The sequence below is a fragment of the Azolla caroliniana genome, unplaced genomic scaffold (assembly GCF_043228905.1).
Source record: "Azolla caroliniana isolate FFs.n. ecotype wild unplaced genomic scaffold, voAzoCaro1.0.p SCAF_15, whole genome shotgun sequence".
Lineage (NCBI taxonomy): Eukaryota > Viridiplantae > Streptophyta > Polypodiopsida > Salviniales > Salviniaceae > Azolla > Azolla caroliniana.
The window spans coordinates 1,768,835-1,796,504 of NW_028230450.1; the positions used below are offsets into that span (position 1 = coordinate 1,768,835).

Here is a 27,670-nt window from a genome sequence, read left to right on the forward strand (position 1 = left end):
TGACTTTGGGATGTTGTCACTCATAATTTTGAAGCTCACATTGTTATGACCAACATGATACTAGATGTGAACATCTAGTAGATTATGTGTGTTAGTATATTGTATGGTTAGTCTAATGTTATAATGTTCAAGGTGTGGTCACAAGGTGACTTTTATGCATGTCTTCCATAAAGAAATGCAAAGTGACACACATTCATGGCCTACATTTTGCATACCTGATTGTATAAATAAGGGGTTGCCGTTGTGTTTATGCTCAAGGAGTTCAAAGCAAGCTATTGGGTGTATTGGATTCTATAGACTCATCTTTCTCTTCATCGCTCTTTCTTCTTCTTTCCTCTTTCACCTGTTCACTCATCCCATTAGTCTAGCTCATTCGTTAATAATTGTCTTACATATGTAACACCATCTTTCATGATTTCAACATTCGTTTGTGCCTTTGATTTGCCTTCTTTCATTTGTTCAACATCAGAGCTCTTCCAAAATACATTTCTTTAGTGTTGGATTCCTCTCTCCACACCACGATCGTTAGGTGGGTTCGGACTAACATCTACCCTTATGTGGATGATGCATATATGTATCATCCCTAAGCTCGTCTTTGTTGACACTAATAACCTAAGTGAGATTCACTTAAACAACCTTTTACTCTCTAATAATCAAAATATGTTCACCTTATTTAAATGACTTAATCACATGTTAAACAAAGTTAACGAGTAGAAGATAAAAGTAGACAAAAACCACACACGTGGTTATTACCAACATGATAAACTTCATACAAGGGCTCCCACTACTTAACATAGAGTGCTTGAGACTTGGACCCTTAATGGGGAAGGACTTGGCTTAAGAGGATACACTCTAGCTCTAGAATGAGGAGAAGAATTATATGCTTGCATGATCAATGTGCACACAATCCATATCTATTGCCGCCCACCACATTTCTTTGTTGGCCTGAATGAAAACTAAAATTAATTCCACTTCTACACCTCATGAGATACAAAACAATATATAATCATTTATTCAAGCTCAAATGCTCGAAAAACATTTATATGTATGTTCAACATGAATGTTTTGATGGCGATTAATGTCGGGGTAGTGAGCTAGTTAGAATTTTTCTAATGTACGAGCCTCAAAATGCTAGGTCAAAAAATGTATGTAAAGATTGAGAAGTGTGAAAGCTCAATGTTGCTCTCGGCCACAAGCTCTTTTTGAGCATCTCACAATAGAATAGATAGTGTAGGAATTAGAGAATGAAATGGCTTCTAGGATTCATTAAGGCATATGAAATGGTCATGGGAATAGGGGTTTGGTGATTAGTGTTTAGATGATTTGAGTTTGATAAGGGATCTATGCTTTAGATGCAGAACAACTTTAAAACATATCACATTCATGATGTTTAAGTATTGGTTTTTATAGTAACAATTGTTTTTTGTTTTCAACAACTTGGGTCGTGGAAAGTGACTGTGTAAATGTGGCGGCACATCTTTAGCGTGCATTATATAAAACTAGAAATGTGTAGGATTTCTAATCCACAACCTTAAGATTGCAAAAAACACAAGCTTGATGGAATTTTATATTGCTTGTGAATCTACATGCAATTTAAGTGTCACTTCCAATACGTGGGGGGCTATCCAATGCCTCCGATGCAATGCACTTTCATATTGTTGTTTAGTGTGCCTAATATCATGTTCTGTTTAGTTTGAAGCAATCATACACCTAAATAAGTCTAGTTCCCAAAATTCTCTAGACATGTTCTTGCATATTTAATGATGACATGGAAGTGGTTGCATAAACAATTATGTCACGTGGATGTCAATACTCCCTTAGAACACACTCCATATATGTCTTGCTTTTCAAGATGAAAACATGCACACATAAGAATTTAGAATTTTGAGTTGAAAAAGGAAATGTATATTATGGTTTCAATCCTAGGTTTACATAAGACAAATCTTTGCATAAGAATCCATTTGTCATTACATGATTTCTTGAAAATAGGAATGGGCTCATTCTTATGGTTATTTTAGATGCCAATATATATATCATCTACAATTAATCGAAAAAGAACTTGAAAACACAAATGCTTGATGATGGAAGATATTCTCTAGAGGTTTGGTTAGTAGGCATGCATGCATGCATACCATACCTCTTAAGCACTACATATCTCGTGACATACCCACTCATTCCATTCGAATTCATAGTGTAAGTAAAGAGAAGAGGCCATGTTAATGAGATACTATGTGGTTCACTTACCTCATCATGTGGATATGCTTTAACGTGAAGCAAAGCACGAATTCAAGCTACACTAAAATCACATGCAAACCTTTTTAAAAGTTGGGCACTTCCAAAGAAGAAAAGGGAAATTCAATGAATGGAAAAACAAATACATATTTCAATGCCAGTTGTAGTTGTGATTATTGTAAGTTGTTGCAACAATGCAATCCATTTCACGTCAATTTATCGTTCGATGAAACGTGATCCGCTTTTATTTGGAGCAATAGAAGTACACAAGATAAACTACAAATCATTGGTGCTTGTAGCATCGGAGAAAATACCAAGTTGTTAGTACATGGGGAACTTTAGATAGAGTTAACCTTGTCTGCAAAAGCAACACGATTGTTTTGCATCGTACAAGCTCTATTTTGTTGGCATTTTCTCTTAAAAAGGCAATATGTTAATAATTTGATAGTCTAGAGATAGATCATACATGACAATGTTTGTCAGCTAATTTTGATTAAAGAGGAAACTTAATTACTTATCAATACACATATTTCCTCTCATGAAGCCCATGTTTCAGAACATAAAGTATACTCCATCGAATGCTAAAATTTATCCCGTCTTTTATGCATACCATAAACTTTGTTAACTACTTTTGGCACTTCCCTCTTCATGCCATATCCTTTTCAATAAGAATTTGGGATAGTTTTTTCCCCTCACTAGCATTATCCATGCAATGTTTTCAAAACATTCTTCTATTGTTTTTGTTTTGGAGATACCTTTTCAAGCATTAAATGACCCATGCAAATCCTCTTGGACGAAGATAACAAGAGGAAGCATCGACACTGTTAGATAGAAGCCTTGGTTAGCAAACGTCCAAATCTTGTACCTTTTCGAATGATAACATACTTACATATACATTTTGCTAGAGAACCTCTAGGGCATTAAAAGTAAGGCTTATTTTTTAGAGAGATTAATTGTAGGAGGAAAACTAACAAGTCAATCTATCTCTAGTCTCATTGATGAAAGCATAAATGCATTTCGGAAATGGAATGATCGAGAAGTGCTTGTTTGATTACATTATATGTCATTAGTTCATCAACCTTGTTTTTACAGTTGAAGAACGCAAACTCGAGCTTCTTTATGCTTGTTTTTGACTAGGTAGACAAAAACATTCCAGAGCTGATTTGGCAGAGGGTATTCATGATAGGAAATATATGCAAGAGAACTTTTTGTCTACAAGTTAGAGATTGGACAAAACTAATGTGGGGAAAATGTGTATGTAGGCATGGATGATGCCACATAGGATAGAATCATGGGAGGGAGAAATGTCCCAATCCAACCACGAGGTTCATCCACCATTTATGAGCACACTACTAGTTAAAGGTTTGGCAGAGTGTCGACAAGAAAGCCCCAGTTTCCTTGCCAAATCATATTAAGGAGTAGTTTCTTATCAAACGTTTCGGGAGAATTTTACATTTCGAGAGTTCTTGTACAACAAACATATGGTGCATGCATGCCATGTCGTGGGCACATAGATAACGTGTTGGAAAAGGGACAAATTCTGTTCCATTTCGGAGGCGGAACATAAAGATCTATGGAATTACCTTACGCAAATGGCCTGCTTTGAATCGGGCAAGCAACCTCTGCGAATATCATGAGTTCTTGGAAGAAGGCCATTCATTTCCAATCCCTAAATTTGTTGTAAAATAACAGATCTACATTGCCAGAATATTGAGCTCGAGCTCGAGGTGTTTTCGGGGGGGGGGGGGGTGTTTAGGAATCGAGAACGGCTCAGGTCAAGCCTGAACGCAGCTGTTAAACCGTTTTTAAAATGGTTTGGCGACTCGGTTCCGGTTTAGGCTTTAGCTTCCTTAACCGGTTTGAGATTGGTATGTGATGGTTCAAGCCGAACCAAACCGGTTTCCAAACCAATTACTTTGTTCCTCTCTCTTTCTCTCTCTTCTCTGTTCTCTGCGGTTCTGTTTGTGTGTGCAGAGCAGAGCAAAAATGGCAATGGCAAGAGCCACCACTACAGTCCATTGATGAATGAAGGGGGTTTTCCCTCCCAATGATTGCCCCCATCCAATTCCACAGCCTCCACCCAACCCTAATTCCCTCCTCACTCTCAACCGGAAACCCTAATTCTCTTCCAAACCCCAATTCCTTACAACAAACAGTCTCAACCAAACGCTGCTTCTCTTCCCAACCCTGATTTCCTGTGACATTCTCAACCAAACCCTAAATTTTTTCACAACGTCCTCACAAAAACCCTAATACCTTACCACAGTCTCAATCGATCCCTAATTTTTTTTTTCACAACGGTCTCAGAAAAACCCTAATTCTGTTCCAAACCCCAGTTCCTTACCACAGTCTCAACCAAACCCTAATTTTATTTTACAACGGTCTAAACAAAACCCTAATTCTCTTTTCCGACCACAGTCTCCATCCATCCCTAATTTTATTACTACAGCAGTCTCAGCAAAACCCTAATTTTCTACCATGGTCTCAACGAAAACCTAATTTTCTTTAACAGGCTCAACCTACACTGAAACCCTAAGTTTCTACAGAATCTGAACAGTATCCTGACCGTATAAAGATTCTCAAACATTACCCTCATTTTCTTAACTAAACCCCCGATTCTCTGCTTGTAAATCCAATGGACGAATCCTCCCTTCCCCCCAATCCTCGCACTGTTGATGACGTCTTTAAAGATTTTCTTGGCCGTCGCTCAGGCGTCCTCAAAGCCCTCACATCTGGTCCGTATATCTTCTGCGAAAGCCTAATTTTTCTTACAACCTTCTTTCTTAGAAACCGCAAATACCTTTGCAAAACTTTTTGTTTCTGTAAATCTTTCTTCTAAAACCCTAATTTTTGTTTTCAGAATCTCCCCATCTAAACCCTAATTTTGTTTTGATCAATTTTGTTCCAAAGTATTAAATTAATACTCATTTGTTCTAACAAAGTCCTGCCAACTATAGTTTCTGCCTTTTTCTGCTAAACCCTAATTTCCGTTTTAGAAACCTTTCTTTCCAAACTTAGTTTTTAACAGGTTTCTGCTGAACCCAAATTTTTTTAACAATATACCTGAAGTCATTAATTCTAACAGATTTCTACGAACCCTAAATTTTCTTTTAAATAGTTTCTAGCAAATCTTAATTCATGTATGTAGGAAATATTAACCCTATCTATTGTTTCGATAAATCGTTCTGTTAACCCCCAAGTTGCGTTTGAAATGAATATTTCCCGTAAACCCTGATTTGTTTTTAAACAAGTCTTTTGACCAACCGTAATTTGATTCTAACGAGTCAAACCCTGACCTCATTTGTTTCAAATCTGCATCTTACCCTCTTGCCCTAACTCTAATATTTTTGCTGTTTCTGCAGATGTGGAAGAATTTTGTGAGCAGTGCGATCCTGGTAAGTCTAGATCAATTTTGTTTTTGCCATATAAAGGCTAAAATTGTTTAAATTCCTTAAAAAAAAAATTTGGCAAGGGGTCGCAACTTAACTTCTACCAAGAAAATCTTTGAAATTTAGTTATTTTGGCCTTTAAATTCTGCCGACGAAAATATGGGAAATTTTGTGGTAGCATCTTTATTTGATCGGTTTGTATGTTAAGAGAAAGATTTTGACACAATGCTATATTTTTTTCCCTTTGTATGCAGAGAAGGAGAATTTGTGTTTGTATGGTTTTCCCGACGAAGCATGGGAAGTAAATCTACCAGCAGAGGAGGTTCCTCCAGAGCTTCCGGAGCCTGCTTTAGGTATCAATTTCGCCCGAGATGGAATGCAACGAAAGGACTGGATTTCTCTCGTTGCTGTGCATAGCGATGCATGGCTTGTCTCTGTTGCCTTCTACTTTGGTGCGAGATTCGACAAGAATGATAGGTTAGTCATCAAGAAATCTTTCTTCTTTTATTGTATTTTATGGTATTTTATGCCAATTTGGAAAGGTTTTATTATCTTCATTCAGTATCCATTTTTGCTAATTGACTGGTGTTGTTTCTGGAAGTTTTGTTATTGTTGTTATTTGTTTGTATATTATGGAATTGTGCAACGCTGGAACTTATGTGTAATGGTATATTAATTATGTGATTATTGTTAAATGCATTCATTATTTGTGTTCTAGGAGATGGTCCAATTCTACAACTTGCATCATTGTCATTATTCAGTATTTCCATCTTATAGTATGTTGTCAATGCTGAAAGTTATGATTCTTGTTATTTCATGTACTATTTGTAACTTATAAAAGGGAGTCTATTTTAGAATGGTGTTAATTCTGTATTTTAACTGTATGGAATGGTGTCAATTCTGTGAGTTATACTAGGGTTGGTATTTCTTTTCTATAATTTCAGAGGTTAAATGAGTTCATGTGTTCTTCATTTTGAAATTGCAATTTTTAAAACATGTGAACTGCCCTTCATTGAGGCCCCAGAAGTAGTACAAATTTGAAGATGACATCTTTGGTACCTCTTTTAGTGATTAGCATGGAAAGTGATTAGTGTGAAAGCATGTGAACTTTGAAGGTAGCAAGAATCCTTCTGTGAGGGTAGTAAAAAGTTAACAATGACATCTTTGTAGCAGATTTTCATGATTGGCATGGAGATAGTGGTTTCTAGTGATTGGAATGGATGTACATAAAGTCATCATGTCAGAATTATGCCGCATCAGAGCTAAAGATTATTTGAGGGCCTGCAAGACTGGAAATGCCCCATATCTAGTCTTGGGTTGTTGCATCTGCACATCAGTGATGTGGAAGGGTAGCTATGTGAATGGCCTTCTTTAGTTGCATTTTGTTCTTATTCTCTATTTATTCGTGTTTTATTTCGCTGCCAATGTGTTTGCTTTAGCAGAAGTGATACTAATAAGGAATCATTTATCAACAGATAGTTATACTTCATTTTTTAGATATCTTTATAGCTAATTGACTGTCTCATTTCTGGTTAGAAGTAGACTTTATTTGGTTACACGTGATACTCAACTTTGTATAAAATTTGCTTTGGTTCATTCAATCTTTCATAGTTTCTACCCCTTGTATATCATATTCTATAGAGCTGATATTTGTAGACTTGATTTTCCCTCTTTAGTATCTTTTAGTTGTAGCTACATGCTTAAGATGATTTTCACTTTCTTTTTACAAATTGGTATTAGATACTAAACTCATGTAAGAATATATTTGGTCACTTACCGATAAGTTCTAAGCTCAAAATCATTTTACGAGCAAGTATTGAAGCTCAGGATTGTTGTAAGTTCAACTTGGTTTCAAATACCCATATGGGAACATGTAATGTTTTATTAGATTCAGAGATACAAACTTAGTTTTTGTTTGTGTGGCACTTCCAAAATCTAGGATATTCTTGCCACGACCATGTTTTTTAAAATGCTTTATATGTAACCCATTTGGGACAACTCGAGGACTGAACAGGTTTTATGTACTCAGGAAAAAACTTTTCAATTTGATCAATGATGTGCCCACAGTTCTCGATGTGGTGACGGGGAAAAAGCCTCTCAGAGAAAGTATTGCTTCTGCCAAAGAGAATAAGGTCACAATCAGCCATAAATCTAATGGAAAAGCGAACTCCTCATCGACAAAGGTGGTAAGTTAAAAAGAATATCCTTTATCTTATGAGCATTCACTAATTCTGATATATGGGAATCAAAATTTGCTCTTTTACAACATTACAGGCATAGGGATGTTTGTTTGGTAATAATCATGATGAGAATAAAAGAATAGTTCTTTGGTTGCGTTCTTATTATATTATTATTTGTTGCAGAAGTCAACCAAACCCCCTCCCCCACCTCCATCACTTGATGATGGAGATTATGAAGAGGAAGCTCCAGATGATACTGATACTGATAATGATGCCGATGCTGCTGATGAAGAAAAGGATACTTACGAAGGAGATGAAGATGAGCATGAAAGTACTCTATGTGGCATATGTGGTGAAAGCTATGGTCCTGATGAATTTTGGATTTGTTGTGATATTTGTGAGAGATGGTTCCATGGCAAATGTGTGAAGATTACACCCGCCAGAGCCGAGCATATTAAGCAATATAAATGCCCATTTTGCAATAACAAACGGATGCGTGCATGAATATGGATGTATCATGTATCATGTATCATGGATAATGTGATACTAGATGAAAGAGTATACGGAAAAACAACAAAGCAAATCAATCTATTGGAAGATTAGCAGTCAATGTGGGAATTTATGAAATTTTATTTTGAGCTTCATGAGAGATGGCCATTCAAGAGGTTTTCACATACATACCCATATGTCAGGAGCGATTTGTATTGGAAGCTAACTTAACTACCCACTTTAACACAATTGGGTACTGTTTCGTTATGTAAGTTATTTTATCGAGGAATCGATCCAAAATGCGCTCCTAGCATGGTTTCTTTTTAAATACGATAATTCTGTTATATCCCATGCTTTTGGGTCAGCTTCTTGACTTTTAGTGTAGCAAGAAGTATATAAATGGTAACATCTCATTCCTATTCTCTACAGGCCAGATCTAGATTTTATTTTATTCTTGTCAATTTGCGGCAGTCCATTGGATCATGGTGAGCACACATCTCCGCTCTTCTTTCATCGTTGCTTTTAATGAAGATCCTGTGTGTTTTTTACTTGATAGGTATGTGTATATTGTCATAGAAATAATGATTTATAGGGTTGACAAATCAGCCTGATAGTATGAATTTTGATGGCCTCATGTTTTTTCTAAGGTAAAGTTAATGACAGGATTATTTATTTAACCATAGATGGGTACAGATTACATGATATGATTTTTAATGCTTACAGTAAACTTCCATTGTCATAAAAATAATGAGTTAATGGAAGATGTCTGATTTGGTGATGGAAGTCGGTGTTTCTTATCACATTTTAATATATGCTGACTTCTTTGTGCAGCTTTGACTTAAGACCATGATTTTGATATTCTCATGCCTCGTCTCTGCCTAATAACGATAAAATATTGAAACCACATCTTAGATTTTGTTATTCTCATGCCCAAATCTACAGTGCGCCTCTGCCTTCCAAAGCCAGTTCAAAGCAAGCTTGGATTTTTAATCCAATAGCTAGGGAATTGAGAGAACAAACAAATGTGATGACTCAGAGAATGATTACCTCAATCAACTAGCTGCCAAGATTTGTTCTGAAAAAATGATGAACTTTACAAACGAGATAAAAGGTCCACTATTAGACAAAAAGTACAGTATTAGGATTGCAAATGATAAAGGAGGCAGTCTATGCTTATTGATGGCTAGAAATAGAATTTCCACTGATAATCCATCAACTTAAATTCAATAGCAAACTGCTTGTCTCTAACAGCAACTACCGGCGATCTTCAAAGCATGCAATCTATGGTCAAATAAGATGTCCCTGTTTGTCTGTAGTTATGGCTAGAAGGTTGCTTCAGAACTTCCTCCTACTGACCTATCCTCCATCCATCTTGTCCCATCATTTCCATATTCTCCAGCAACCATGGATGCTCTGTTCCATCGAACATTATCGAGACACAAAAGCAGTTAGACACCTATTTCTTCTCTACTGCTGCTGATTTTGCTTAGATGAGGGATGACAATCATGCTCTGATTCATCTAAAAGAGAAAATTGTATCATTTGCAAAGGCACTTTGTGTGACAGAAAGAAAAAACTCCTACCTGCATCTATTTATGCATTAGTGTGTGTTTTCATGGTCAGTTTTTGGGCTATAACGTATAAAGTTTTCTATAGGTTGCAAAAACTACACACACGTACTGGTTTTGTAGATAATTTAGGATAATTAGAAGAACCCTAACCAAAAGCTCATTGAAGCTTCCACTGTGGCTTATGAGACCCAAGAAAAGTTGTGACGTGAGTCTAAACCATATAGAGGATTTTAGTAGCAATGTGATACATGCATGATAAAGACTCATGAGAGGAGACATGAAAGGAGGTTTTGTTTAGTGTGTGTACTGAGCTTCTTCATTTCAATGTATCCCATCCTAGCAGAATTGGAAGAAGGTATATTGATGTTTATTCTTGATAGAGAGAGAGAGAGAGCCGATTGGGTGATGATTGAAATGGCTGTATAGACTCTTTGAAGACTGTAGTTCTAAAAAAAAACATGTTCTACAATGAAAAGTTGTTATACTAGGCCTAATTTCATTTCCATCCAAGTCTCTCGAAGAGAAGCGGGAGGTCAAAGGGTTGCGATGTGGATGTGGCCCGTGGTCCCAATGTAAAAGGTACCCCAACCATAGCTTCTAGTCGAGAGAGAGAGAGAGAGAGAGAGAGAGAGAGCTTGTCTATTGTTTGCAATTTGAACTTAGACCCTTATGCATGGGTGGGTGAATTTTGGGGAAAATGAGCCATGTCCATCATCCCAGCCAAACAAGGGTAGTGTTAGGAACAGGAATCACAAGAAGCAAAAAATGGCCCAAAGAGGCAGTTTTTTAAGCTACAATTATGGCTGCTCAAAGAATGTATACAAATGTAATTAGAGACACTATGAAGTTGTGGACTGTGTGCTTCTCTTTTGAAACAACGGAGCGGTGTCAGAAACTTATTGTGGAAATGCCGATGCCAAGCTGCAAAAGCAAAGAAGTTGGAAGCTCTAAATACGCGATGGAAAGAAGGTGCAGCAACAGCTTGTGCATGGACTGAAAAGAAAGCTAAGGAAGAGAAAACTGAACATGCCCATGCTATGTCATAAGCATTTGCTGGTTTATGATGCACATCTCCAGTTTGAACCCGATTTGTGAAGGTGATTTACATAGTTTTGGATACTTGGAGGAGAATAGTATCATTACAGAAACATGCCAAAAAAAAAAAAAAAGTTCTGAGAGTTTACAGTTTTTGGTAGTTGAACAAACCGGAAATAACTCATCAGCAGAACACCTTATTAAGTGAAGGTACCGAAAAGAGCCTTGAGTTAAAGTTTTGGTTCAATAATTGTTTCAATATGTAAGCTTCAGATACATAGCAAGGTTTTGTAAAGTTCAAGGATTGATGCTTGTTTCAAGTAGTTACAAGAATCAATGCTTTGTTTGTTTCTTTCATGTGTTCAAGGATCAATGCTTGTCCATTGAGTTAAATGGTTTTGGTCACGTGACTTTCTTGACATATAAACTTTATTCCTATCCGCACATCTATCACACAATACGAATACATACATACATACACACTTGTGATGAAGTATCCCCATGTTTTAAAGCACGAGAGAGCTGAACAAAACATGCTTCTCTCATATTCCATTTAATGGTTGGAGTAGTTATGGCATTTTTAATCATTTTCAATTTTTGGATTCTTGATTATGCAACTAATGATGACATGTTTCTGCCCATTTTCAACTACTTTCTATGATCATAAAGTGCATTGACTCAATCACTCCATAATTTTAAGTGTATCGAATCTTCGACCTGGTTTTGGAAATTAGGGCCTTACTGCTTGCATTTAGGGATGGAAATCACTTCAATAACACCATGAGTCCTCTTTTTCTATAGAACTTAAAAGGATATATTCTTTGTGGTTGTGCTAGAGAAGCACCATCCATAATTATAGCACGGCTATATTTTGTAATTAGGCAATTATCGAATCCCTGTACAAAGAAATATGTGGAGTCGGGTTTAGCCCTATTTACTCTGTTGTATACATGCCAAAGAATGTTACTTTACATTCTAATATCTGGGGTTCTTTCGAGGTGTTAACACAGGCATCATTAAGATGAACATAAATTAATCTAACATTGGCATCGTTAAGATGAATATACATTCTTCAATATGCTTAGACATTTTTGTGGCCCCTGAAAACGACAGAATCAAAATGAATCTGCTTCCTTTTCGAAATTATTTTGCAGTATGATACTTACACATATAACTGGTATGGATGTATGGATTTTTACATTTATGAATTGTCAATAATCAAATTAATTACAAACAAATGCAGCAATTTAACTCAGGAAACTGCAAATAAGCTTCATGAGTTCATTCACTCCATCACAACATGAGCCATGGAAACTCAAAAACATTTGAATACAAGCTCTTGTCATGAACTCTTTGCATGGGGCTGAAGCTGCTTGATTGAATGATAGAGACAAGGCAACGCGATGTCTGCCCCAAGGAAGAACCAAGGAAGACAACTGAATTCTGCTCCAAAAGTCTTACAAAGCCAAGAGTCAAAGATAACAGCACCAAGTGACAGCAATGCTGCTAGGACAGAGCAATGGAGCCAGACCAACATGCGGATGGAGGGGCCGGGGCGTGTGAACATGACCTTCAAATAGAAATGAAAACCAAACCCAACGGCAATTAGGGAGGGTAAGACATACAACAAATCCCGGATGTATTGGGCACCTAGAACGGACAGGCCAATCACGAGTACAAAGACCGAGTACATGCAGGCCCTCCACACGAGGCGTGTGTCATCGGGAGGCGGGGCATGTGGATTCATCCGCCATGCAATGCCGATGCCGATGCCGGAGATGATGGCCATGCAACACGATGCCGTAGAAACAACATCAAGTAAGTAGAAGAAATGACTGGTAGTAAGAATACAATGAAACATAAGGCCACCCAGGCTCATTAATCCATACCACATGAAGGCCAAACCCCATGTGAAAGACCCTGTTTTCGGGTTTCGGCTCCGATATGCATCAGACAGAAGTGGGAAGGAGTACAAAAGCCCCATCACGATGCCGGCCACGCAGAAGATTGATCCCAGTGGCCAATGAATGGTGAGGGAAAGATCCCTTGACACCTAACATATATCCACAAAGAAGGATCTTATTGGAGGTTTTCTTAATTAGGATTTCGTTTCTTGTGTGAGGGTGATTGTTTTTGTTAGGGTTTTGTGCCTATGAATGATGGAAATAAAGAGTTCTTTTTTTTTTCTGGTAGTAGGATAACTTCAACCCAGATTTGATCAGTAAAAAGCATGTTAAAACCTTGATGTTGAATCAAAGGTCTATTTTCTTAATTCCAGCAAGTTCGGGTAGTTTCAATAGAATCATTTTTGTTTTTGTGAGGAATTTAAAAAACAGATCAGGAAGTTTAGTCCTAATCAAGTAGGTCGAATAACTACTCAGTAACTCAACAAACTAAGAGTCACTCGGACAATAAAATGGAAAAGAAGAAGAAGAGGATGAGACACCTGAAAGGCCATATGTGGGCGAGGGCAGAGCTCCTCCACCTCTGCAGGGAAGGCAAAGCTCCATAGTTTGTGGAAGAGGGGTTGGGTCTGGTAGAGATGCACCACAGAGGGAAAGAAATTCCTCACCATATCTGCAGACATGGCTATGAACAATAATATAACAATAAGCACACACACACACACAGTTCACAGGAACTCAAAAAACAAAAACAGAGCATAAGAAAACAGTATGTATGTGTGTGTATATATTATATGTATAGTACATATAAGCTTTAATGGGTACTGTTTTTTTTTTTACTCTTATCACATTCTGATTTACTCATCAATCTGATGAGTAGATTTACTCATCAATCAATCTGTTTCCTAGCAATTCCATGTACCGGAGAAAGAGAAAGTAAAAGATGCGATCGGATGGCTTCGAATGGAGCCGCTGATGTTTCCGGTACCTTCTCGACAATCACTATGTTGTGGGGAGGTGTCGGGGACCTCTGCTCGGAACTTTTGCGGCTCTAGAGTAGTGAGTACCAGGACTTTTGTCTGAACCACAATGTATATATGATATCGTATATCTATATCCGACAAAGATGTGTCACCACCCATATCCCTCTGTTTGACTACCCTTGTTCCGAGTAACGTGTTTGCCTCGCAACTTACGATGCCTCTTTTTCCCTCCACTGTCTCATGATAACATCCCAATGGACACGAATTCAATATCGTCACAATCAAAACAAAAGGATATAGATATAGATATTATACATTGCAGTTCATGCAAAATGACAAAGCCCCCCCCAAAAGAAAAGAGACCCCAAGGATGTATAATCGTAAATGAGGGGGACTCTTCGTCCTCCATATGATAGATTCATCACAAGTATAAGGAAAAACGTGTTCAACTTGGAAGTCGGTGTAGAAAATAACACAAGTTTTATCATCTGGAAAAGAAAGGGCCTTGCCTTGTGCTCATTGTAGATTATGACATGTCAACAATCTCATGATTATGAGCTTTAGGTGCCAATACCAAAAGGCATGCTCTAATGTCTGTGAGAATTAGTAGTATTTATTGCACGCCTTGACATTAGGTATGTTTGAATGTGCTTTCCTTGCACCATATATGCCGCTTTACACCATTCTCACAAGGATGTGTATAGAAGTATTGGGCGAAACTTTGACTCTGCATTCATAGCATCATATATTGATTGCGACCATTCTAATAAATAGTGTGTATATGGTGAACTCAACAACTCAACATTCCAAAGTGAACAAAAAGTAAAGCCTAACGAGTCGTGTCCGTTAGGTTGATATGTATGCCCCACAATAAAGTTTGTATGTTTGAGTATTCCTAGAAGACAAAAGGCAAATATTCCTCAACGATGGGTTGAGACATTAGAAATATTATATTCCTCACGAAATCAACCAAATAAAAACTCATATTGAGTGGACTCAAAACATTATCCGTAAGTGATACACTAAAACCAAAGCACCAAAATACAATCATATTTTAAAGGTTGACATCAAGACGGCATTGCTTTCTAAGATGTCATTATGTTCCTTAGAATACTAAAATACCCCAAACACGCCTTAAACTTTGAAAGAAGAGCATCTAAAATTATCTTTTGCGCTAATTGTCAATTTCGACATGTGTTACTAAATTTACATATACAAAATATTTCTTCACGACAATTATTGAGTGTCTCTCTTAAATAGGATGAAATTGAGTCGTTTAACAATTATTTTGGCAACATTTTAAATGTTCAAAAATAATAATGTCATCCTTTGAAATGATGGCAAACATTTACCAAATCCTTGTTTGCATTGCTTTTTCCAACACCACTAGACTTGCATCATTGTTGTACATTCCTAGTGTACTTCTATCACTTCATAGTAACATATTTCAAGAGTTTCATACGATAGCAATGTTGACAACTAAGGTGTATACAAGTAGGTTGTGCATGTAAAGTGTTCCACAAATTGAACTCATGTAGAATGTGAGGAACAGGTGAATACAATAGAGGGTAAAGAGGTTCATGTTTTAATACAACTTGTAATGGGCTTAATCTAGTTGTTGAAGCAATGGACATCACATTCTCCGGGATATTTATCCTCAATCTCCACACGCATGATCCTGTCAGCATTATCTTGATCCATAATCAACCGTAAAGTTGAAGCTAGAGCAGTGCCAGCCCACTTTCAACACCCTTACCAAAGGATAGATGGGATTCCCATCTTCAATTAGGAGCTGATCAGAAATACACAACCAAAGCAACATTAAACTATGCTACACAATTATGTTAACAATGTTAACAATGGTGGGTACCATACTAGGAAGCCCTTGTATAACAGCCATTTAACAGGGCAGAGCCACCAAGTAGGCCTCCACACACTGGCTTCATAATTACAATTCCAATGCATTTCATTTACAAGCCCAAATATGAATCTAATCTTGTATACATATTTTGAAATATTGATTTACATAATCTTATAAACAAAATGGCCATTTTCTCAAAAGCAAGCATTGGTTGAAGTAAGGTTAAAAAAGCCTCTTCCCATAGGGACAAAAATGAACTCAAAATAACAGACCACATTTGTGGAACTACAAAATATTCATCATATTCTAGGTTGACACCAAGAAGGAATATTGATTCAATATTCAGTCTTAATCAGCAATATCATGTGGTTTTGTAGAAAATCATCTGGCCCTAACTTGGAAAAATTTCAGATATTTAACGCCAACTTTGCATAGCCCTCAATCTCAGTTTGTCATCCTGGAATCTTGCTTGAACTTTGAATCTTATTTATATTCCCACAAATGATCTTGATCGTATGATATTGTTTGAACTTTTTATTATTTATACTTGATCATATGGAAGTTGTAACATTGTCTGTGTCTCTAAAACATGTCCCCAAAATGTCTTGTAGTGGAGCATTTTCCATTTTGACGTTTCATACCTCAGGTTCTTAACCAAGAAGGCTGAAATACTTATCAGGCACATGTTTCTATATGAGAATTTGTAAACTAATGATTGAGACAAGGTCCAGCAAGTATTCAAATAGACAAAAACACACTCAAGATCCATTGTGACTATATATGTGTATCATAGTTCACTTTGCTCGCTTGGATTTCTTTAGCCTTGGAACAATGCTGGCATCATCAGTATCCAGCATGTGTGAATATTCTTCAAAGCTAGCGAAAGGAGATTTCTTAGAACCATCTTTGTTTTTCATTCTCTGCCCTTTCAATGTTGGTACTGACTCTTGCTTTCTCTTTTTCTTCAACACTTTCTTTGAAGCTCGCTTTGAGCTTCTTAATTCATCACTCTCTATATCGTCAGACGGTATATCATCCTCATTCTCGTCCATGTTGCCGAATGCAGTATCTTCTCCAGAGCTATTATCTTCTCCATCCATGTTATTTTCAGATGCAGCACCATCTTCCTCAAAAATCCATTCCCCTTCCGAATCATTTTCATCATCAGTCACATCATCCAATCCCATCTCCTCACCTTCTTCTTGTTCAAGAAGATCCTCTATTTCATCATCGTCGCTCTCATCACCCATAAGGTCATTGTCATCATTGTTTGGAGCCATATCTTCCTTCATCTTAAACTCTTTGTTTGCGTTTCCCTTTCTATTTACTTTGGCAGTATAAAACTTGTGGAATGCTATATCTTCTGGAGCAACCTCTCCTTCTGTTAGTTCAAGGAACTCGGCTCCAACAGGCAAAATATTTGACTGTGTTGATGCCTACAAGACATAAAAGGATGTAAATTTTGTATCGTGAAAGAATGTGTAACATTTTGAAGCTAAAAAGAAAGTTTACTTTTCTAGTTGGCGTTGACAGAGAAGAACCATGCCATGTTTCACTTTTCCGACGAGATTTTGGTTTTTTCTCTGTGAAGCGATCCAAGAAAACACCTAGTGCAAGGTCCCTTAATGGATCTCCGGTATATAAAATACTCGCACCAGACAGCAGCGTTTTGGCCATTGCTGCAACTGAAGGATGTGCATGTGATGCTAAAACTGTAAGTTCCCACCAACAAGCTTGATCCGCATTGCTGTGAATCAGGAAAACAATTACTTGTTGTAGCTAAAATACATTTGCCAAAAATCAAATCACTTGCTGAAGTAGGAATAAAGCCTATAAGATAGTAGAGCTATAAAGAAAACTAGGAAATCGTTTTTCTAAGATTCAAACCTCTTTAAGAAAAACTATCCTAGTCTAGGCATCATTGCCATTGCAAAAACAAATTCACTGTTGATTATTGGACTGTAACTTGGCGCACTAACTAGCCATGGAAGTAATTGTAGAAAAAACTAATCTCTACCTAGACATCACTATATTGCATCTACAGATTCATTTATGTATAATTTTCGTGTTACCAGGAATACCAACTGGTCATAGAGGTAGCAGTTACATATGCAGTATGAGCTTAGCAAATGTTTTATGACATAATGCACCAGATGCAACATTTAACATTTTTGTCAATAGTAGTATATAACCCATGACCAAAGCAGGGGGCATACTATATGCTATTGATTGAAATGCTTTGTGGTGTTCCTACAATGAGATTAAAAAAAAAGATTTATTATATCTGAACAGAGTTAAAGAGTTCTCTAAACAGATGTCTACAAAACTCCTTGACTCTATTCATATCAGGTATAGGAAGCATCTCCACAAGAAGTTTTAATCTCTGTTTAGGAAAATTCATACAGATTATTAAGAGAAACCAGAAATTTCACCAAACAGATCACAATGTACGATTTCTGTAATTCAACATCTAAAACTGGCCCAGACAAACCTCAAAGAAAGAAATCACCATGTTTATTAAATCAAGTCCCTTTTTATTGTCAAAGACCCCTTTTTTTATATCTGAGAAACTAAGAAGGGAGTTTATGAAGTCTTTTTTTTTAACGAATACTTTATCATGCATTCGTATTCGTATGTATTCATTTGGGAGGCCCCACGAATGCGAATATGTCAATCTATGATTATACATATGTACATGACATATATCTTGATAAGTATTTTTTATTTTGACAGCATACACACATTATATATATATATATATATATATCCATACCAAAATGAAGGATCTCGATGCCGCATATTGTACTGTCCCTCTTTCACGCCCTCAATTTTGTGCAGAGATGTGTCAGCAGAAACTTTCTCAGCTGCAGCATCTGCAAAAAGGAGAGTGCGATTTACATTCAGTTGGGAAGATGCATTATAAACATTACAATCCATGGTTTTTAATAATAATGAATTAGACATTTGATTCCCAAAAAAAATCATCCCAATTGGGCTACACAGGCAATACCACTTCCATCCATGATTCCAAAACAAAGTCACATTCCAATTGGGCTAGAAAAGCAACACCCATCACCATCCAAGCTTCTTAATGATGAAATAGACAGAACTATGAACTAGACACTGGATTACAAAACAAAGTCTTGTTTCAATTGGGTAGAGAGGGGAATACCCTCGCAGATGTCTTGAAAAAAGTTAGTTTCATCTCCATCTTTCACCATTTCATCTCCATCTTGAACCATCTCATCTTCAACAATGTCCTTAAAGCGCTCTACTTCTTCATCCCCATCTTCAGGCTGGGTAATTGCATGCCTATAGCAACACAAATAAAAATTCATGAAAAATCACACAAATCCACAAATTTGTCACGATCTGAATTCCAGCTCCAAACATGATAACAGTTTACCAAAGAGAAGGTCTTGACTTGAGAACCTCCGATAATAGTAGAAGACACCCACAAGCAAACTGAGGAGCTCCCTGTAGAGCAACCTGCATATAGAAGACTCTTTCTAGCATTGTATAGCAAATTCTACGCATCCTTCAACAAACTGTAATCCAAAATATGAGGAACATTGTGGAGTATATGAAAAAAGCGACTCTGTAAAGTTTCTAAGTATTCAAAACTATGACGGAATCTCTCTTTTATCTTCAGATACTGAGTGCTATTTACCTGCATCAGTCGCTTAGAAAAAGCAGCCATCCTCTTTGAGCTGATGTCTGATTTGACAGCCTTGAATACAAGGCTAAGAAACATCTCCAACTATTCAACATAAGAGTATTTCAATCAGAAAACTTATTCTCTTGAAAGGCATCCATCAAACTTATGTATTTAGTCATTTGGTATAAGTACCTTTGTAGATTTAGGCAGTGAAGGTGACAGCAAAACTGCATATAGAGCACGATAAAGACGACCACTGACAATATTATTTTTTGCCAACAGCTGATACAGGAGCATAAGTGCTTGTAAACCAACATTGAAGCTCTTGGAATGAACCTATTGAAATAATTCCGAACAAATATTACCACATGTTTTATCCAAACCTCCAATCAAATAAGACAATGAATTAATGCAGAGATTCCACAAATGCAAAGCAAACTTAAATTGAAAATGTTTTGTGAATCAATTCAAAATGTGAAATCATTGAACATTTTGCTATCAATATTGAATCAAGGATCAAACACAATGATCACTACTTCAACAATTAAAAATAAACATGACAATAATTACAAATGTTAAATAATAATATATCCTTTCGTTCTTAAGTGGCCCAACAACAATTATATCCCAATGGTCTATTAGCGCCCAGGTAGAAGGCTGAGAAAGAGATCACAATAGTTAAATTTACATATCTAAATACGAGAAAGAACAAACGATAAATTTGAAACAAGTGTTTATTGTATATTATACATTTAAAAACCAGAAATTACGGTTTGGAAAGATGTGTCAATTTTCAAGATCACTCTATGAGGTAGCATTTCACCCAAATCAAATCAAATCCAGCAACACATGCTCTCTAAGAGTTATGAAAGTCTGTACCAGATGTTAAATGATTTAATGAAAACAACATTAATTCACAACAATGACTTTCATCTTTGAGATATACCAGCCGGAAGAGGATAGGAGTATGCTCTTCAACAAGAACGTCTACATCATCTGCGCCTACATACGGAAAAGCCCTATTAACACCCTGCAAGGGTCTCACAGATAATAACCAGGAAGACACAGTTAGCTTTAAAATGTAATCTAAAATGTTATGCAAAGGATCTTGATTGTAGGAACATAGTAATGAGTAGCATATCCTGAAGATAGAAATATTTAGAATTTTTAATCACAAGAGAACTCCCTTACAGTCAAAAGTGCAGATAGAAGACGAGAATCAATCTCCACCGCATCAGCTTCCTCTTCTTCCTCATTATGGCCCTTTTTCTTTTTTGTATTCTTGTCCTCGGAACTTTTTGATTGAGAAGCGGTTATTACCTAACATGTATCATATCAAAACAGTTTAATATGTCATCTTAATATAAGAATACTTATTAATTATCATATCAGAACAGCTTTAAGATAGCACCTAAAAACTAAAGTGGCCCATAAACAAACACAATGATTGCCTACAAAATCCAGTCGACGCACCTTATAACCCCAAGAACCATGACTTTCTATGCCAGCTTACAGAACCATCAATTACAAAGAAAAAATTCTAAATACAATGAGCTTAAAGAGGAAAAAATCGATGAAAAAATGCAATAAGAAGGACCGTACACTGAAAATGAGTTGAAAATGAGCAATCAGATCCTCTGTAAGTTTTAGACTATCATTCATTCTAAATGTTTCATTGCCTTCACCACCTAGGTTATGACCCATATCTTCTTCCCGTTGTTGCTTCATAATCCCAAAATTTACTCAAACCATAATGCTCTCGTGAACGCTGGGAGCACACAATGTCTTCGGGGGGGAGGGGGGGGATCTGAACATCACTCGTACCTATGGATCAAAGGGTTTTATTCCCCCTCTTCTTCCTATTCCAAAAACTAATGCATTCAGAAGTACTAGACTTTCTGGAGTCTTGCACATCCTACCTTCCATTCTGTAGCTAACAAAAATTGCACATAATACATGCCTTGAAGAGAGATAAGTATATATCGATCAAGCGCTTTGCGAGCTTAGGTCCATCTCCTCTATTGCTCAGAACAATTTGATTTAGAAACACTGCCTGTATGAACAATCATTAGAAAAAAAATTGTCATGAGTTCATAATATAAGTATGCATCTGATTACATTGAGCATGAAGGTGAAGCTTTAATTGATTAGTGCCATCATGGAGATCATGAGTGTAGAATATACAGATACATGTAATAATGAATACATACTTTAACCAGCTACTTCTTTTGCCGTATAACTAACCAATCCGTTTTTATTCATTTAATTATAATTATTGTACATACTTAGGCCCTGTCCATTAAGTTTCTGCAACTTACTTTCAGGTCTCTAAATGATTATCTTTTAAGCCAATGATGCCAATTGAAGCCATTAAAAACTTGGGAGATATTACTATCAAAGTATTGTGCATTAGCAATGATCATACCAATGAGGAAGTATTACCGCTTGATATCTGGAGCGTAAACTCATACGAGGTCGAAAAAGAAAGGAATCCACCTCCTCGATTACCACCATCTGACATAATATCCATAATAAGTACCAAATATTAGACTGCTTTATATGCATACACAAAGCAAACTTCCATTAGGATCAGTAAATACCTTCATATTTGGGTGTGCTGAAAGAAGGCAAGACAGATAATATCCTGCATTTGATGCAATCTTCCGTTCTGGATCGCCGAGCTACAAAAGATTAGAAGATATTTCAGATTGATTATGATTTCCTACACATATATTGACAAGAGAAGTATATAGAAGCAGTGTAGTCACTTTGTTCACAAGGGCACAAAGTAGCCTCCTTTCTTGCTCAGGTTTGCTTTTTAGAAGTTCATAAATAGTCTGCAGACATAAATATTCCAAGCTTAAAAGAATATTCGCCTTTACTTTAAGGACCAATCAATCTCATAGCAAAACAACACAACATCAAAAGTTACCTTTACAGCCTTCTCCTTCAAGAAAGGAAGTTTGTCTTTTGCTGCTTCATCGAGTGCTTCGACAAATTTCTCATACCTGAGAGGTAAAAGCAGAACCCAGCTCATAAACATGTTTCAGTCAGTAAATATGTATTGAATTCATGAACAGATGTATTGGGTAACAATACACTTATATGATACACCTTAGAAAATAGAAGCATCGTAGATAAATCCAGGAAAAAAACTAGATAGTATACCATGGTCATCTCATACAATCCATGTTCATCTATGCAAATTGAACGGCCAATAGGTACACAAAGGGGAAGATACCTATGTTTCAAGCAATCCTCCCAATACCATAAAAATAACAATCTGTCTCCTTCATGTGTACTCATTTGAGCCTGCTCCAGATTCTGTTGTGTTAAATACTTAAGCTTCCGATCTGGCAACAGACTACCATAGTAACAAATTTATTAGATTGTTCTACAATGCAGAGAAAAAGTATTACACCACCAAGAAAATGTAACTAATAGAAGCAACACATAACATAGTTTTTCCTAATTTGCTAAGCCTAAGGCAAACCAAATGCTTACAAACCTTGCTGTAAATATTTCTTTTAATGCATCTATGCCCATTGCAGCATGTCTTTTACCACCTTTTGAAGTAACCATACCTACAAAGAACTAAGACATTAGCCGAAATAAAATAGTATCTGAATAAGCCAAAATACAAAGATACAAAAGTGAATTTCGATGACAAGCTAAATAGGTCACATTCAATACAATAATGTTAGCCACAACATGGCTGGTCATGACCTACAAATACCTGCCTGTATTTTTTTATGAATCTTCCCCAACCTTTTCAGCCAAACCAGGAAAACCATTGTTGGGAGTTGCATAAAAATGTGTTATGAGGGTCTATAAATAAAATCACGTCCTTCTTATCAACCAACCATATGTGATCAACAGATTTCTCCCCCGTTGTATCAGTCTTACATTCTGAATCACTTTTTAGGCTGCCTGGAGTGTTCAACCTGTATATATCTTATCTTCTCTATTTATTTATTTTGGAGTGATTAACTTACCTTCTCATCAACAATTCTTTCAAGAAACTGTATGACCTGTTGACGAGTTAACTTCTTCTTATAATTATTATTATTATTATTATCATCATCATTGAGAAATAGAGACATGTTTAAAATGGCAAAGCCATATGACCAAGTGCCATGCAGATGGCACAATGACACCTGATGAACCGTGAAATCTTGCCACACATAACAGCAGATTTGAATCATAAACATAGAAAAATAACGAATGTTCTTATTATTTCTTGTGAAAAATCAGAAAATACTAAAGAGATTGTTCACCTTTTCTAAGCCCTTTACTGTGGCTTCATTAGGTTCCCCACATAGTTGAATATCTTTTTTAACTTATTTAGTATTTACAACTGTAACTAGGAAACGATAAGTCATTCAAGTTCTAATGTCCAAAAGCAGGTATAAACTCATGTTAATAGCATCTCTCCGGTACTCAGGAAAAAGGTGGCTTAATTCATCAAACGACCAATTGAATTTTTTAACTTAAGAATTAGACACGTTTATAAGGAAACAAAACCCAACAAAAATTGGAGAAGTCCTGCAATTGTGCTAAACGTTCTGAAGCTCAACAAAATTCCAAGTACTTTCTTATAACTTTTGAACTTGCTATTTCATAACATTTATTTGAAAAAACAATATTTGACAGAAAGAATACAAAATTTCTGAATTTCCGCTAATAAGTTCCTATAACTCTCACAATTTCTCATTACTTCACACATGAAAAGAAAAGTTGGCTAATCAGCAGAGAAGAGAGTCCTTAACATAGTGTAACAAGCAATAGAAGAATGCATAACAAGAAAATCTACATGACATTATATCTAGGAATGCGTCTGCGGATTTCATATCACCCTTACAAGAAACAAAAGAATGTATAGAAAACAATAAGTTCCAATAACACAAGCCTAGGAGGGAAACTACGCATTTGACATTTCTCTCAAAAATAACAAACAAAACTAGAAATAGCTAAATACACACAACCCTAGGACAGTATCAACAGTTTTGACATCAACATATCTAGAAATCCCAGAAAAACAATCTCTTCAAACACATACGTAGGAGGGAAAATCCAATGATTTGGGATAGCTATAAAGAAAATAAAATAAAAAGCTCTAAAAAATACAGACTTAGTACATATGGAATTCAAGAATTGTAGATCACCCTCACAACAAGAAATGAAAGTATAGAACACACAGAAGGAAACTCTATAATGAATAAATACCTAGGAGGGAATCCAAGGATTTGAGATTTGCGATCGGATCATCTTGCAAAAGAACAGTGAGAGCGGCCACTTTATCTGCTGTTGTTCCTGTTTTCCGAGCAATCATGAGCCATCTCATGTCACTGTCTTTCCCTCTCAACTTCTCATACTCTATAGCAGCCTTTTCCATAAATTCTTCACCTTTCCTTTGAGCTTTGTTCACAAGTTCATTCCATTCTTCTCCACCCACACTCTTCTGATCTCGTTTTTCATTGTTTCTCACTGATTCAAGCAGTGATTCCAATGCTTCGAACCATGGTGAGGATTTCAGAAGAGAACGTATCTTCGAGAATATCTTCGAATCCGCTTTAGAAGAAGAGTCTTTCTGGTATTCTAATGTTGATTCTTCATCTGCACTATTCCCATTCGAGGAAAGTTCATTCTTATTTGGTTTCTTCTTATTGCCAGAGTGAGAAAATTTCACATCTTCCCTTTTTTCTTCATCTCGAGCCTTCTTACCATTGTAAAACTTGTTCTTTGGGAGCTTGTAAGGAGAATTTTCCTCAGCCTCAGAGAATATTTTCTTCTTCTTATCCTTCTTCTTTAGCTCGAACTTTTCAACACGAAAACTTTCGTCATCTGCTTCAGATAACTTCTCCTTCCTTTCTTTCTTCTCTTTAGGCTTATCCTTCTTCTTCTTCTTCTTCTCTTCCTTCTCAAGCTTTTCAGCAGGAACATCTTGACTATCAGTTTTGGATGAACTCTTCTCCTTCCTCACTTTCTTTTCTGATGTCCCAGACTTATTCTGCTTCTGCTTCTTGGATTGGGGCTTGCCATCATCGTCAGGCCGGATGCGGCCTGTCTTCCTGAAATCAACATCATTGAATCCACTTCCATCATCACCTCCAGCAGGGGGGAAGCCAAGGCCAGTCAAGAAGGAAGAGACATCAGCTTGGATACTCTTTATATCTTCTTTGGCGATGGCAACCATGGCGTGTGTACCGTCTCACGTCTTCTTCCTTCCCCTGTCTCTCTTCCTTCCTTCCCCTGTCTCGGTTCCTTTCTTCTCTCCCTTGTTTCTCTTACTCTTCTTCCGTTGTTTCTGAACCCTTCTTACCCTGTGTGTTCTCTTGCTGCTTCCCCTGTTTCACTTCCTCTGCTTCCCCTGTTTCTATTCCTTCATCCCCTGTCTCTCTTCCTTCTTCCCCTGTTTCACTTCCTCTGCTTCCCCTGTTTCTGTTCCTCTCCTCTGCTTCCCCTGTTTCATAAACCCTTAGGGGATGTGTGTGTGTGAATTAGGGTAAACATAGTTTAGAAACATTAGGGTAAATTGTCATAGCCAAGTGTATGCCTTGTCTTGTATATGCCCTATTGTATATGTCGGTCTATCCGTGTTCTGTATCGAGTGTATGTCTTGTATCTGTCCCTTGTGTATCCTGTCGACTGTATCTCCACCTGCCCATGGCCATGTATGCCTATCGGTGGCCTGTATCGAGTGTATGTCTTGTTGTATCTGTTGTTGTCCCTCTATATCCTGTCGAGTGCCTCTCCACCTACCATCGCCTTTGTATGTTTATCGATTTGTATCCGAGCGTATGTCATGTATCTGTCCCTGTGTATCTTGTCGAGTGTATCTCCACCTACCCATGGCCTTGTATGCCTATCAGTGTTCTGTATCGAGTGTATGTATTGTATCTGTTCCTTGTGTATCCTGTTGATTGTATCTCCACCTGCCATGGCCTTGTATGTCTATCAGTCTATATGAAGTATGTTTATCAATCTGTATTGAGTGTGTGTATTGGATCTACCATGTGTATCTTGTCGACTGTATCTCCACTTGCCCTGGTCCACATTAATCTTTGTCATGGCTTTGCTTTTGTCCCTCAAAGAGAAATCTTCGATGTAGGATGAACACCAAGAGATTGTCAATGCATGACGAATGGCAGGAGATTGTTGATGAATCAAGGCCGAAATGCTCAAATTGAAAAGAATGGAAGCAAATGCATGGGTAAGTGATATGTTTTAATTGGGCCTTACAACTAGAGTACAAAATTGGAATTATAACTTTTGTAGCATTCGTGAGATTTTCAACAAGCTCCCAAGTTTAGTTATTAGGTGTATAACCTAACCAACCAACAAAGTAATATGGTTTGTTGTGCATAACTTTGAAGTCCGAAAGGGTTTTCATTTTCACCTCATACTCTAGATCATCAACAATCTCAACAAAAGGTGGACGAAACAACCTAGAATGGAGCTTAGAGTATGATTCCCAAAGTAATGCATGGACTACATGGAGAAGTGTATGAAGGGGAGATAGGGACAAAACACAACATCATTGGTTTGGTAAGTGATAACGTATGGACCAAGGCATTGTTAATCCAACCTGTTGCAAGGCAAGTGGTCTTTATGTTACTTCATAATAGCCATTCACGACCTCCAACTCGAAACTTAAACCTTCTTCAAGAGGATGATGATCTGTGAAATTCTTGTGTGGTTTAAGTAGTATATAAATGGTGGGAAGACACAAATTGAACCTCTTGGATTTGAAGTAAGCAATTTTCAACAACGAGATTTTTTGAGATTTCCAAACGTTCAATCGTTGTCCAATAGGGATTACATCTCATGTTGGGAAATAATGGATTATATCTCAATCATATTTGTAAGCACACACCCCCACTCCCTATTGTCATTTCTCTAAAGCCTCACCTAAAACTCCTTATATAAACCTATCCACCCCTAATGGTCATTTTAGCATTGATGAGCCCCATAGGGGGCGAAACTAGTTTGCTCGTGGCCATTCCCATTTACCCCATCTCATTTTAAACCCTCTCTTAATGAAAATTAGTTTTGCTTTTAATCTCTCTCTCTCAAGCTTATGGGTATGTTTTAATCTTTTTTAGTGTTTTAATCTTATGTAGAGTTTATTATTAGTGTTTGATTCCTCATCTCCCTCTCCCCTCCCCTTATCTCTTCTAATCCTCGCTTACACCAAGTTATGTCTACGATTCGGGTGCGCTCAAATCGTTCTTAGTGGTTTCGTCTCCCTCTCTCCTCCATAGTCATTCCTTTCCCATCTTGGCCTATCTACAACCCACCGATGTTTTCACCGTTCCGCATTCCTTGTACCGGCCGGAAGGTCAACAAAAATACAAAATTATTGTAA

General features: G+C 36.9%; 4 protein-coding genes across 4 annotated transcripts; 2 read left to right on the plus strand and 2 right to left on the minus strand.

Annotated features, from left to right (window-relative positions):
- The first annotated feature begins 4,370 nt into the window (after positions 1–4,370).
- Positions 4,371–8,428, plus strand: LOC147854306 (PHD finger protein ALFIN-LIKE 1-like). The gene is made up of 5 exons (XM_087331064.1): positions 4,371–4,967; positions 5,595–5,627; positions 5,876–6,098; positions 7,651–7,807; positions 7,985–8,428. Exons 1-5 carry the CDS (start codon positions 4,868–4,870, stop codon positions 8,303–8,305), a joined length of 834 nt encoding a protein of 277 aa, XP_087187190.1. The 5' UTR covers positions 4,371–4,867; the 3' UTR covers positions 8,306–8,428.
- A 2,029-nt stretch (positions 8,429–10,457) lies between these two features.
- On the plus strand, positions 10,458–11,480 carry LOC147854307 (protein translocase subunit). The gene is made up of 2 exons (XM_087331718.1): positions 10,458–10,650; positions 10,752–11,480. Exons 1-2 carry the CDS (start codon positions 10,531–10,533, stop codon positions 10,905–10,907), a joined length of 276 nt encoding a protein of 91 aa, XP_087187844.1. The 5' UTR covers positions 10,458–10,530; the 3' UTR covers positions 10,908–11,480.
- A 528-nt stretch (positions 11,481–12,008) lies between these two features.
- On the minus strand, positions 12,009–13,536 carry LOC147854308 (uncharacterized). Its single transcript, XM_087331717.1, has 2 exons — positions 13,343–13,536; positions 12,009–12,949 (listed from the first exon to the last, which is right to left on the minus strand). Exons 1-2 carry the CDS (start codon positions 13,481–13,483, stop codon positions 12,239–12,241), a joined length of 852 nt encoding a protein of 283 aa, XP_087187843.1. The 5' UTR covers positions 13,484–13,536; the 3' UTR covers positions 12,009–12,238.
- A 2,276-nt stretch (positions 13,537–15,812) lies between these two features.
- Positions 15,813–25,730, minus strand: EDA25 (CCAAT-binding factor). Its single transcript, XM_087331716.1, has 17 exons — positions 24,529–25,730; positions 22,811–22,886; positions 22,544–22,666; positions 22,235–22,310; positions 22,071–22,139; positions 21,903–21,983; positions 21,745–21,816; positions 21,263–21,355; positions 20,494–20,622; positions 20,249–20,332; positions 19,495–19,638; positions 19,315–19,404; positions 19,051–19,133; positions 18,817–18,956; positions 18,418–18,517; positions 17,157–17,391; positions 15,813–17,080 (listed from the first exon to the last, which is right to left on the minus strand). Exons 1-17 carry the CDS (start codon positions 25,496–25,498, stop codon positions 16,439–16,441), a joined length of 3,207 nt encoding a protein of 1,068 aa, XP_087187842.1. The 5' UTR covers positions 25,499–25,730; the 3' UTR covers positions 15,813–16,438.
- Positions 25,731–27,670: the final 1,940 nt, after the last annotated feature.